This window comes from Neopsephotus bourkii, unplaced genomic scaffold (genome assembly GCF_033783945.1).
Source record: "Neopsephotus bourkii isolate Nb327-2 ecotype Australia unplaced genomic scaffold, CSIRO-AGI_Nbou_v1 NB_107, whole genome shotgun sequence".
Taxonomy (NCBI): Eukaryota; Metazoa; Chordata; class Aves; order Psittaciformes; family Psittacidae; genus Neopsephotus; species Neopsephotus bourkii.
In genome coordinates, this window is record NW_026900624.1 from 10937461 (window position 1) to 10951287 (window position 13827).

Below are 13827 nucleotides of genomic sequence, written 5' to 3' on the forward strand. Positions count from 1 at the left end.
AAAAGAAAAGAAAAGAAAAGAAAAGAAAAGAAAAGAAAAGAAAAGAGAAAAGAAAAGAGAAAAGAAAGGAAAAAGAAAAGAAAAGAGAAAAGAAAGGAAAAAGAAAAGAAAAGAGAAAAGAAAAGAAAAGAAAAGAAAAGAAAAGAAAAGAAAAGAAAAGAAAAGAAAAGAAAAGAAAAGAAAAGAAAAGAAAAGAAAAGAAAAGGGAAAGAAAAGGGAAAGGAAAGGGAAAGGAAAGGAAAGGAAAAGAAAAAAACAAAACAAAACAAACCACTTCTCATTTTTCATTCACTGGTAGGCAAGATAGAGGTATCTTCATGTTGTTTTACTAAAATAAAATAGTCTAGAGGTGAGAAGGAGGGTTAGGTTATTTTGGGAGGTTTAGGATAATTTTACATAATTAGGTAAAAAAGACACGTTTTGAGTTCTTCCAGAGGAAACCATCTTAACACTTCTACCAGGCAGGTAATTCTTTCTTTCGCTCAGAAAGCACTGGTCCATGCAACAGCAGTGAAAGTTGCTGTTTCAAATCTTGCTTAATGACCCACAGCACAGAGAAAGGGTATCAGGAACTCGTTACTGTCATTTGTATTGCAAAAATAAACTTTAACATATGAGGTGTAAAATAATTCCAGGCAATTCTTGTTGAATGACAATATACAAAACAATTTGCAGCCAGTTGTTTCTTGGCCTCTCTCCTGGCTCGGTACTCAAGCAAAGTTCCCATGTTTTCTGGGGAAGCAGCTAGCTGGGACTGCTTGCTGTTCAGATCTGCAGATTAAGCAGAATTTACTCCATAAAATCCTGTACTTGACAAAACACTAATGAGTGCAAAGCACAAGCTGGAATTTTTTATTTTTCTTCAGATAAAAACAAAATTTTTCATGTACAGAAATATTATTTAAAGCTTAGGGATACTGTAAGTTGTTGTTAGGTATAATGATTTGTAAAATTAAAAATAATTAATTTTAATTAATGAAATAAGTACTATTTTTAAATGTTCACTCTAATATATTTTCAAACTGCACAATAGAAATTTTTTCTTTAGTCCTTTGTAAAATGGTATTGTCTGTATCTTTCAGCCTTTAACCAGTAACACCCTGCTGTTACTATCAGCCTCTTTTGTGAAGAAGACCATACTGGGATTCCCTCCAGAAACAAAATTCCTTAACCTTTGCAGAATTCCATAACCATCTAGAGGGCAATTCTTAGTGTTCTCCCTTTCCAGAGCCTCTGTTGCCCTGCTGAACAGTAAAACGGATCAGGGCACAACCACAGCTCAAAAGCATTCTGAAAAATAACTTGTTAGTATTTTTTATGTTCTTTTGAGGGTGTAAAAGTACATCCTGATCTTTCTCTCTCACCCCATTCCTCAATGCTTAGGATGAAATCAGAAAAATCATTCTATAGTCAGATTCTGATCTACTGTTTAAAAACTTGCACAGATTCCAAAATTTTACTTCGTATGGAACCGAAGAAACATAAATTACAAAGTTTTCTTTCTTCATGGCAGACGTTAAAGCTGAGAATCCAATTCTCCAGGTTTAAGAATGTCTTTTTAATTGCACCCACCAGCTGCTGTTTTCACAGATCTTTAGGTATTTCCCTCTGTTCTCAATATGCATGTGCAGTGAGATAAAGAAGAAAACTGGATATTTTAACCAATAAATAACCAAATGTATGCACAGCACTACTTTGGTACTTGTCAATAAAACAAAAGGTTCTAGAGCTAGTAAGATTAGTGAGCTTTGAAGTGTTCATATACTAAATGACCTTTTTTTTTATTTAGAAGCATTTTAAAAAACAATATCCACATGTAATACAGCAGAAGTAGTCTAAATACTTCAAATAATGCTACAGGAAAAAATAGGTGTACTTTATAGTTTACTATAAGATGGAAAATAGTGCATAATCTAAACAATATGATTACACCTTACCCTTCTAGTGATCACCAGTCAATTCATAGTCTGACTCCACAGATTACCCATCAGAAAACACAACCCTGAGCTACAGCACAACTTTTATTGGGTACCCTGTCACCAATTTATTATAATCAACAAGGCCTGTTGCGCATCTTGACATAACTGGGCACTAATAAAGGAGAGCTGCATTAGTTCTGCCTTTATAAATGTTTCTGGAATGCACTGGTATAATTTTGGCATGCTGTTTCAAATCGAAGATATGTGCCCTGCTGTAACGCAGTTGAGCTTTTCTTCATATAAACCACCTGCACTTAAGAGAGCTCTAGCTAAACTTAAACTGAAGTGGTTTGTGCAGTAATTACCATTAGTTTTAAGTTAGTCTCTTTCAAGACCCAAATTAACAGAAAATTTTTCTTTCTCACTGTATAGATCATGCCAGTTTTCTTCAACACGCTATGGAGTTCTCCTATTGCTTTCCTGTTTGTCAATACGCTGATGTGGTTTCACAAAAGCTTCCTGGTTTTCTTCCTCAATAAACTACTGAATATTATCAGGCGGTCAGACAGGTCTTTTGTGCACATTAAAAGATGTACAAATAATTTGCAGATTCCAGCATTAAAGGCCCTCTTTTAAGATGCTCCTGAAAAAGAAATGAGGCTTTATCTTAATCATCTAAAACTATAATTACATCTGCATTATGTACACTATAACTTTACTGTTCAACTCATTACACATCTTTTCCTAGTGACAACAAAGACATTATAATGTTAGACAGCAGCAAGAGTCAATATAAAATGTTTTACTCTAATTAATTATGGATAGGGGTTGGTTATGCATCTGCTTCTTCAACCTGGCTGCAAATAGTTGTTCCATGCTCTACTTCATCTGTGCCACTAACAAGCTAGAAACCCCCCAACAGCGTGGCTCAGACAGAGTAATACTATGTCTCAATTTACCGCGATAGACTTTGAATGACAGTTACAGTGCCCCTTGGTGTGGAAGTCTCTAAAATCCCTAACAGCAGTTCAGGTGTGACAGATGTCAGAGCGACATGGGCTGGGTAGTTTAGCAATACACAAAATGACTAAGGCAAAACTCACACTTAATATTTTTTTATTAAACACAGAACTACATACAAGTAAGCCAGCAATAAATGTCAATATTTTGGCCCCTGGCCTGTGATGATGCATAGCTCCATGGAGTTTTGCAGAACTGATGGGAATCAGAGAAGCAGGACAAGGGTGCATCACTTTGCATCATTTCCTCAGACACTGAGGCAGCATTTGCCCTGCCAGATACAGACACATACAGCCATCTAAAACAGATATAGACATAAGGGAAGGTAAGTAACCCTTCTCCTCACCAGAAGATATTCCTCTGTTGTACACTACACAACAAAGTTCTGCCTGAAGAACTCCTCGGATTTTTTCCTGCACTATTATTTCCAGGAAGAAATATCAGTGGCATGAATTATAGGACAAAGAAGTTTCTGAAGAGCTTGCATTTATTTGCAATAAAATCAAAGAACCATCTTGCAAATTCTGCTTCTGATGAGATGCAAATTCTGATCCTGATGCTCACTGATGAATGACTACTGAACTGCTCCTAAAATCCTCCCTTTGTGTATGCTCATTCTGTCTTTACTTTCCTTCTCTCTTTATAAGAACACATGCAGTTTAAAACTAACTTAAAAGAGACCCCAGTGAAATTATCTGTATTTTAGTTAAAGTTTGAACAAATTTATACAATGCAAGCAGGAGAAACAGAAATATTCTGTTTCTCAGACCAGAGATAGGCTGGAATATATAACCCTAACAGCTGCCGGCACCAAATTCTACAACTCCTTTTTCGCAAATGACTGTACCTAATACTGTTTGCTTTGATTTTCAGAGAAACCTATGTAAAACTTCATCTTATGTCAGTTTGCATTGTGTATGCTACATGTGCTTGCTGACTAAAGCAATCATTGTATTTGCCAGTTAAGTGCCAGAAGGGGTTGGGGTTTTTTTCAGTCTGCATATGGTCTCCACAGCTTTTTCCATCATGTTAGTAATCTCATATTTGTTAATCACGTTGAGAAGACTGCGGTTAAAAGTAGAGGACTGTGGAGTTACCAGAGGTATGTGCACAGAACTTGCAATGCCCTCTAGTGTTTCTTGCTTGCAAATCAAAATTTATAGACAGTGCAAATTTGTTAGCATGGTTGGTTAGTTGGATTTGTAAGTCCCTCTGTAGATACTGAAAACAAACCAATTGCAAATACAGCCATACCATGAAACATAGAAGTTTCATAGAACTGTCCTCAATTGAGCTAGGCTGCAGAATGTTTTTGGTGTTTGAAATTAAAACAGTGAACAGCAGGCCTCCTGACTTCTCTTGCAAAGATCCTGTTTATTGGATAACCCATGCATTCATGACATGCCAGCACAAGAAATGTGATGCATCAACAGTCACGCAGTGAGAAAGAAGCCATGACACTGCCTATAGCTACGGAGTGAATCTTCCAGGGGTTTGGGAACAGGGAAGTTTGGAACCTTGGAAGTTTGGAAGTTTGGAAGTTTGGAACAGGAACTGTTCAAACAGTTCAAACAGGGAAGTTTGAACAGGATGTTCAAAATTGAACATCCTCAATTTTTTCTGTACAGCTTTGTCACTGCAGTGCCAGTCTTTCAGCTCTGCAATCCTACGCACTGGATCAAGATGACCAAGTGCATCTGCTGTATGGAAAAAATTGAGGATGTAGGAGACTGTCAGATCAAAGTGGCTTGATAAGATAGATGGCAAACAAATGGCTGAGGTTTCAGAGACCAGAAGAAACTACAGTTACACTACACTAAGATTTCATCAACTGGTTAGCAACTTCAAAAAATAACACTTATTTTTAGAGCTGTGAATGCTTTGATTTCCTGGTATGTTGCGCAGCAGCAGTAGTGTCTCATTACAGCCCTATGCCCAAGCTAACCAGCTTTGATCATATTTTTAGGGTCAAAGAAGTATCTCATACAATATAACTTTTATTGTGTAAGTTTTTTGGTTTGGTAGCTGAGAGATCTGTACCCTCCTGCTGTGGGCACTCATGAAGATATACCCTCAGCATCTCCTAACATGAACTTCCTGGTCAGCAATTTCAGATCATAAAGGTGCTTAGTTCTGCCTCATTAATCTGAAAAAATACCAATTTTAGATGATTTTAATACTTCAAACACATAAAATGGAAACAAAAAAAAATCCAAACTAATCTAGTGATAAACTCACAAGTAATCATTCATGTCCCATAATCATTACGAGTTTACCTGGCTATTGGCTTCTTTATTTTATGAGTGTATTGGTGTTTATTTTACAAATGTATTGAGTTTAGGAAAATAATTTTCTTACTTTAAAATAATTCTAGACAAGCATCTTTGAAAAGTAACATAATCAAAACTGTGACACAAAAAGTGATGTTTAATGGACAAAGTGATCATAATGTTACTACCGGTCACCAAGGAGGAATGAATGTTAAACTGCAACATGCTCTTCACAGTTAAAGTAACAGTCAACACCAGTTAACCTTTTTGGCAATATACAAAGTTTTATGGCAATCTGTTATTCAATATCTTCAGCATTCAACAGTTTCAGCAGGAATAAAATTCGGCTCAGTGTTTTTCCCAAGAGGTTTTATTTACTGCTAAAGGGAAAGGTAGGTTAGGAGAAACACAGATGAGCTGTGGGGAAAAGAATCTTTTTTTTTTTAGTTTTAATGCTGAGATGTCAGTTTCCTTTTATTGTTTGTGCAGTCTTCAGAATCAGAAAGCCTTAAGAGTGACAGCGCAGCTGGAGACTGAAATCTAACCTATAATTCTAGGTAGCTTTGAGATGCAGCTGGAAGTTAGGGTTCCTCCTGGGATGTCACATACAAAGGATTTTTTATACTTTTCATGGGCTTCAACGGAGGACTGTATAAGTATCAATCAGGACATAGATGACTTAAATACAAGATGCTACCTTTAATTCTTTTATTTGCAGAAATAAATATATAATGCCTAGGAATTGAATTCTTAGGGATACATCCTCAGGCACTGAACTTCCCATTGATTCTGACAGGTTTAGGCATTTGAAGTATTTTCAGTATGTAGGTCTTAACCTCAATTATGCTTTCAATTCCAAGCACCACGAGGAAGGCCAGAAATAATCAGAAACAAAGAAAAAGAGCAGTGAAGTTCACTTTTGGGTGTCGTTCTCATCATCCTTAAATCTACACCAGCTGAGGAAAAGTCTAGAAATCAGATTTTAATTGATAACTTTCTACACATGTCCAAAATTTTTAAGCTCAAGAACATGTTTTAATGTCCCTAAAACTCTGTAAATAATAAATATTTAGAAAAATAAGAGCCTATAAGAAAGAAGGGTAGGAAGCATAGAGATAGTGAAAACATTAAGTCCTTAATCATTTGACCTCAAGTCGTGATTGTGAAAGGTGGTAGTTTACTTATATTATACAGCTATGGTGTCCAGAAAGTGATTGGAATTGATCGTAAAAACTTTGCTCAGCACCAGGTGGTGCTATTCTGCTTTTTTTAAAACTTGCGAGCTACTAAAATATTTACATTTTAAAAGAATAACCTTTGATGAAGACTAAATGAGTGAGAAAAGTATGTTTTCTTAAGCCGGAAGTCAACTGTGACTGCCTTCAGTGTTTACACTGATTTACACATTTAAGAAGCAGAGGATTCTCAACACACCTGATAGGAAAATTAAAAAGGACTTTAGCCTTTAAAATAATGCTACTCACCTCAGGAGAAAACTGGTTACATAAATTGTTTAATCCATTAAAAAAAGCTACATATGCTTTCTTGAGAGTCCCCCCAAAAAAGGAAATTCGCTTTAACCCAAAAGTGCTGCCTGTGAGATGGCACATACCAAGTATGTGAAATGTTTAAATTACAGACAGGCTGTCTAATCAATGTTCCAGGATTTTCCTTTCCTCTAGATTTAAATAATATTGATACACAATCTCAGCATTGCTATTACATGAATATATGACAGAATGGCTTTTGCTGGGGGTTGCTGCCAATGATATACTGCAGTGCCAGCCCCAAGTATCAATTACCATAAGTCAAACCATGACCCATTAGGTTTTAATTGAGATCTGAAAAAATGTAAGAATATGGTTTTGCCTTCTCAGTAGAACCAATAATGTTGAATTTTCATGTTCTATTTTGAAACCAGTAGGATTAGTTACAGGAACAATATTCTTCAAAATAATTTTCACATGTCTCTGGGAGCTGGACTTGCAAAAAAATGCGTGCTTTTGTAAAACAACAAAAAATCAAGAACAAACATTCAAAAGAAGTTTTTGCAAACAAAACCACAATGCAACATCATGCTGCTTGCCTTGAGTGAGACAGGCAAACAGGCCTACTTGCTGCTTGAAGGAAGAAAAGAAGATGGAAGGAGTGAATGAAGTCATTGCCTCCAGAAACTAGATAGGTTCAGAAGGTGGGGATAAGAGGCACAAGGAGCCTTAAATCAATTCTAGAAAATAAATCTGAGGTCAAAGTTCGAGGATTTATTTTTAATTTAGCATGTTTGCCAGACATTCTTATACTTTGCCCAGATGTTTATATAAAACATAAGTTGCCCCTTTTTATGGCTCTCATCTATTTCTCAGAAGACCAGATGGTCACAAACCATATTTATAGACAAATTTACAAGAACTTTATCAGCTTCAGTTTAACAAAATCTAATTATGTTTTATGAGTCTTTGCAATAAATCAATAATCTAATAACTTTTAGGCTAGCTTTTTTAATTAATTTAAACTCCTCATTTGTACCAAAAACTTTCTTAGAGGAAGTAATAAGAATCCAGAGAATTATTTTAAAGGTCATGAAGCAGACACATGTTGCCAGCCTACTCCCACTGTTCTGCATACTGGAAAGTCTTTGCACAGGAGAACTGATAGATTGATATGAAATGAGCGACACTATCCTATGCTGCTCTTCAGTTCATCACTCTTTGGACTAGGGATTTACTCATGGACTATTAACTCTTATTTGCAGGGGGTTTTGTATTGCTGAGTCCTTCAGTTTGTCAAAAGCATTGCCTTTTTGGCTTGCTTTGGAGAGATCTCAGAATTACAGCAAATTTGTTTGACAGATAAACTGATCTTCTCTCTTGCTGCTAGAAGGCTGAGCTGAAGGCAGACTTGACAACTGTGCACAGTGTTTAGTGCCCCTGCACTAAAGAAGGACAGATCACTAAACCCAGCATGGCTGTGCTGAACATCTTGCTCTCTGTAGTGCAGAGCTGGTACAATACAAAGGAGCTAACAGGACAACAGCTTGGGGAACCCAGATAGAGGCAGAAAAGAGTTACTGATGCAGTAACAGAAAAATCTCTGTGTTTGGTGAGCTTGGGGGTTTGGATTTTTTTCACTGTTTTGTTGTTGAGTTTTTTTTTTTAGTATGCATCTAGCCTCAATTAGAATGAAAAGCAAATCCAGAGCTGGATGTCCATATTTGACCCTGTCAAAACTGAAAAGTATAATATTGCCTCTACCTCCTGGAACCCTGATAGCTGGTTGTAGAAAAGAGGCAGAACCTAGAAACATCATGGCAACAATACCCTACCAACTCCATCCCTCAAGCATTTGCACACAGCAACAGACAAGCAACAGCAGCAGCCTTATTATGCATCTTCTGGTGAGTGAGAGCCTACCCTGTTATCTGAGAACAAATATTCAGTGCACAAAATTACCATCACTCTCCATTATTAATCAGGAGAAGATCAAGTAATACTAAAAATAAACCATTATAGGCTTGAAGAATGTTTCTACACAGAATGGCAGAATTTACACATATTTGTTCTTTATAGGTCATGATTCTGAAGAACTATATTCACTAATGCAAATCACTGCTTTTGACTAATCTTTGCTGTTATTCTTCAGTTTTAAGACAGTGGAAGCAGATTTGTTACTGAACCCACTTACCAGAGAAGGCAATTTAACACAACACAGACCAATCCAGTGCTAATTGAGCAGTTTCTTTTATGGGTTTTCATCCCTTGTGATACTGTGGAGCCCCTGCTTACCTACTACTTCCAAAGATAAACAATATCCTATTTAAAAGTAAAAGGTAAACTACACATGGCCCTGTTAGATTTAAAAAAATAAAATAAAATAAAAATCATTAGGATGTCAAATCTCTGTATTTTCAGATTAGTAAAAAATGTGGTTCATCATTCCTGGATCTCTTCAGTTACTGTAGCTTAATGCAACAGATATTTGAACTTGACACTCAGCTGCCAGAGTTCATGGCTTGGCATAACAAAATAAATGGAAGTAGACAGGGGTTTAAGTTAATATGCTGGAGCATTAATTGCAGCTGGTAAGATGCATTCTCAGTGGCTGTTCTGCTGCCTCTCAAATAGGGGCAGTTTCAGAAGCAAAAGGGTGAGGAAAGATAGAATAGCCAGGAAAGAAACCTTGCACTCAAACAACAATTTGCCATAGGCCTTAGTTCGGACACTGAGTACATTAAAGTGTGGTTTCCTTTACAATCAGGGAAAAAAAGAAAAAAACCACCAACAAGAAAACAACTTTTTCTTCAAATTTATCACCAGGACAAAAAATGTCGCAGGCAAGAATGATCTATAAAACAAATACCTCCCTTTGTTTTATAAAACAAAGCCTCCCTGCTCAGCACTCCTAATTTCCATTAAATTCTTACAATCTTCTCATGCATTTGGTCTTGTTCTGTTGGAATCACAGTCAATTCACTTTCATTCAAGCCTCATACTTAACCCATACCTGGCAAACAACAGCCCCCAGTTAGCTACTGCCAGGGGATTGGACTAGGAAGTATGTGTTGCCTCAAGAGGAGGGGACTGATAAATAATTATCTAATATTTCCCCTTCCAAAATTCAGTGGAAGGACCATCTCATGGCTAATGATATGACAAATCATAAAAGTGAAATAACGATAACCTAATTTCCATGCTGTTCAGCCAGTGAAAGTGGGTTAGTCTTTGATTCCTAGGCATGCTAAAACTTACTAGCAAAATCAAGGAAGTCAAAGGTCTTCTAGTATAGCAAAAGTAGCTTTACTACCTCTTTTAGCCTTTTCCAGAAGGGGATTATGATTCAAAAACTTCTCACCCTGTCAGCATAGGAGATAAGTTTCATAATTCAGAGTTTAACAACTGCTTCTTTAAGAAAAAAAAAAAACACATTACGATCTCAGAAAGATATCTCTGTCATAAACACGGCCTCACAATACTTTGTTTTGGGTTTTTCTCTTGCTTTTACATTAGAAATTGTTCTTCAGCAAAGCAGAGGACTTTCACAAGGCAGTTCAACTGGCAGGAAAAGCACCACAAACAGAAGGGGAGCCCAGGCATACTACAGTTATTTGGTATGCAGGGTGCCTGATTTTCGTTTGTGGGGGTTTTTTGTCATTGACCTGGTTTCAACCTGGTTACATTTCCTTCTTCCCCAGTCACTAAAGGTTTTCTTTCTCTGTACTGTAGAACTTTTTAGTCTTTCTCCAGTTGCACATATTTCATTGAATTCAGAAAATATGCCCTAATGCCATGCTGTCTGTATGTAGTCAAAGTTAAATACAAGAGCTGACAGACTTCAAATAGAATGGTGACATTCCTTTTGCTATGGCCTACTGCACCCACACTAAAACCCTGCAGAAAATACGACGAAATGGCACCTTGTGTTTTAGTGATACTTCAATCTGTAAGACTTAACTAAAATAATTTTTGTAAATGTCAAGGGCTGGGGGATTTGCAGAACTTGAGTTAGAAGATGAATGATAGCTCAACTCTCAACACTCTTCTGTGTGGCTAAGGTAACAAATACATTCAGGAAAAAATATATGGCTCTGAAAGTATCACTTCTGATTTCCTGGTTCTTTTTCATTTCCCAGTTGTCATCCACAAATACTGAGCCTAGGCATACTAAACATGCTAGAAGTTGCAATTCATACCTAGGAAAACATTCTGTTCAATATTAAAAGTAGCATGGTGGTGTTGGATCTGCTATTTCAAAAGCTGCACAACACCTAAATCACCTTTTTTCATTTGGCACATTTTGAGGCTCTCTTTATGTATGTTTACATGTTCTAGTTTTGCTGAGCTGTAAATAATTCTAATAAAGATCTTCACAACCGATTTGAAGCCCATATAAGAGTATAGTATTAGTACCAGATATCATTAAGCTCAGCATTAGATCAGTAGTTGCAAGGAACACTAAAAAACCTCCCCTGAGAAAGAACCCAGGGACAAAGAAAAGCTGACAAGCATCTTGGAAAAGCCTTCTGGCAATGCACTGTGATTTTGATGGTAATGTTTGAGGGTTTTGTTGCTTTCTACCATCAAATGCCAACCCTAGAAATGGGTTTTGTGTTGTCCTAAGCAAGTTGGGAAAACACACCCCTGTTGTGTATAAAATTACACATCTCTGCTCCCTCAGGGTATAAAATTAGTACTAAGATTGAAAAAAAAATATAGCAAAGTGAACCTCTACATCGTTTTGCCCTGCTGCTGTTACATAATGCTGTTCTGAAAACCACATTGTACAGGACTGATGCAAGTCAAAGCCGTCCAGATAAACTGCTAAAGCACCAGATCTGCATGAAATTCTAGCCTAAAATTTATAGCTTCAGTATGCATGTGCAGGGACTTTTGCCTCTCATTTGCATAAGGAAAATACACACAGCACTAAAAGCTCTGGCTTGAAGTTCTTCACTCAGTGCCCACTGCGGAAGCATTATGCTTATTTTGATACTGTAAACCTCAAACCCCTCCAGCTACTCTCCATTGCTCCTAAGACAAAAAATCCTGGTATACCTTCAGTTTCCTTGGCACACCTTAAGTTTCCCTGGCACCATAGCCCTGGCACTACAGATCTTCACAAAGGTTTTATGGTCATAATCCTTGATAGTACTGCTGATGTTACTCACCTCAGTGGCCGGCGGTGGCTCCCATGTCTTTGATAGGAGTAGAGTTTAGAGGAGACTGTCCTTTGCTCAGAATTTTTTAGCTGCACCATAGAAAGCAAGCAAGCAAAATTTGCCAAAGGAAAAATGTCAACACATCTAAATATTAGAGACACACTACTTAGTGAGAATCCCAGCCACAGACTTGTGGTGATTCTGCATTCACCCCTTCCAAACTGAGCTGTTGCCACTATCTACTCAAGTCAAAGTCTTCAAGAAAGCTGAAGCTTTTATTCCATGTAATGGCCAACATCACATGGAGTTGGGTGCTAAAATATTCAATGACTTTCAATTTGTTGTCCGTTCTGTATTATGCTAATGGTCCTCCCCTTAAGGGTCTTTCCGGTAAACAACTTCATTGCTGTGTTGCTAGAATTCTCAGACACGATGACTTGAAACTAAACCTGATGCTTTTAATAACTGATTGCAATACATCATTAACTATTGATCTTAAGTTACATATAATATGGAGGAGATTGATAACCACATCTTGAAAAATTCTGAACATTAGAGAAAATAGATTCCTTTGTAAAAGGGAGCAGAGAAAATAAATAATGGGATGGCAATCCGTGGGTAAGAAGTAAACATTAAGATATGGGTCACACCACTTTTATGCATTCACATCCCTGATCATTCAACGTATTGTGTCAGAATTTTACAGATGGGAAACCAGTAGGGAGTTCTGCAACTCAGTAATGATCTGAAAGCACTTGTTAATTACTATATTGTGAAAAAGGAAAACAAATACTGGGTGATATTTTATGGGAGGGTAATTTTTCATATTAATACTTAAGGAAATAGAATCAACTGGGCAAATCCATTATTTTAGTCAACAGGACAGTACGTGGGGAAAACTGTTTTCTCACGTAATGGGAGCTGAGGATGGAGCTCTGGGAAAGCAAACTACGGCCGCAGTTAGGAATGAGTTCACTGCGTTTATATGAAACTTGTGTTTTGAGGGTTTGCTAGTTCCTGAGAAGCAATACCGCGCAAGTGTAAGGCAGCCCCCTTCGGCGGCTGGTAAGAAGCCTGGATCAGCCCCCGCGGCGGGGCTGGCGCAGCAGACCCCGACCTCTTCGGGACCGATCCCACCATCCTCCCACCGCACGCCCGGCCCCCAGCGGCGTGGGACGCGCTTCCCACGAGCCCCGCGGCGTGGCGCCGGTGGGTTCTCGGACTCCGCGGGAGGCGCGGCGGAGGCGGGCGGGTTGAAGGGCTCGCACCTGCCTGCGGCTGCCCGCGGTCCCGGACCGCGGGGTAGGCGATGTTCGGGGCGGGCAGGTACAGCATCCCGCGGCCCGTCACTAGGAACCTGGAAGACCTGGACTCGGTGCAGAGCGTCCTGCTACACAGGTCAGTGGCGAGGACGGGGAGGTGGCTTCTGCTCCGCAGGCGTCACTGCTGGGGGTAACGCGGTTTGCCTCCCAGGGGGCCGGCAGCGAGGTCCGCGGGGCTCCCCGCGGGTGCCTTCTGTTGTGGAGGCGGGAAGCGAGCGGAGCCGGCTCCAGCCGCCTCTCACCTTCCCCGGGCGCCGGTGAGGCGCGGGCGGGGGGTGGCGGACAACGAGACCCGGAGCCGCCGCGATGCTCATGGGACGGGAAGGGGAGCTGCCAGCCGGGCACCTACTCGCCAGCGGGTTTCCCTCCGTCGCTCACTGAGCAGCGGGGACCCGCATGCAGGTAAGGGGAGCGCCCCTCATGCCCCCGAAAGGTGCCCTGCAGCCCCAAGGCAGGACTACTACTGGAGCTCTAAAGCGCTCAAGCAAACGGGCTGACAGAAGGAAACTCGGCAGCGTCAATTCCGTAATGCCTTAGAATTCCTCTTTAGGAGGAGAGAAAAGAAAAGAAATCTGAAGTGCACGCAAATTTACGATGGGCACTCCTTCAGCAGATACGCAGGAGGCAGGCTGCATGAGAAGCAG

General features: G+C 39.1%; 1 protein-coding gene across 1 annotated transcript in view; it reads left to right on the plus strand.

Annotated features, from left to right (window-relative positions):
- The first annotated feature begins 13037 nt into the window (after positions 1-13037).
- INTU (inturned planar cell polarity protein) overlaps positions 13038-13827 on the plus strand; it is a 47341-nt gene continuing 46551 nt past the window's right edge. The window contains exon 1 of the mRNA XM_061360309.1: positions 13038-13259. Within this exon, the coding sequence (XP_061216293.1) occupies positions 13171-13259 (89 nt within the window). The 5' untranslated portion in view covers positions 13038-13170. The remainder of the gene's footprint in view (positions 13260-13827) is intronic.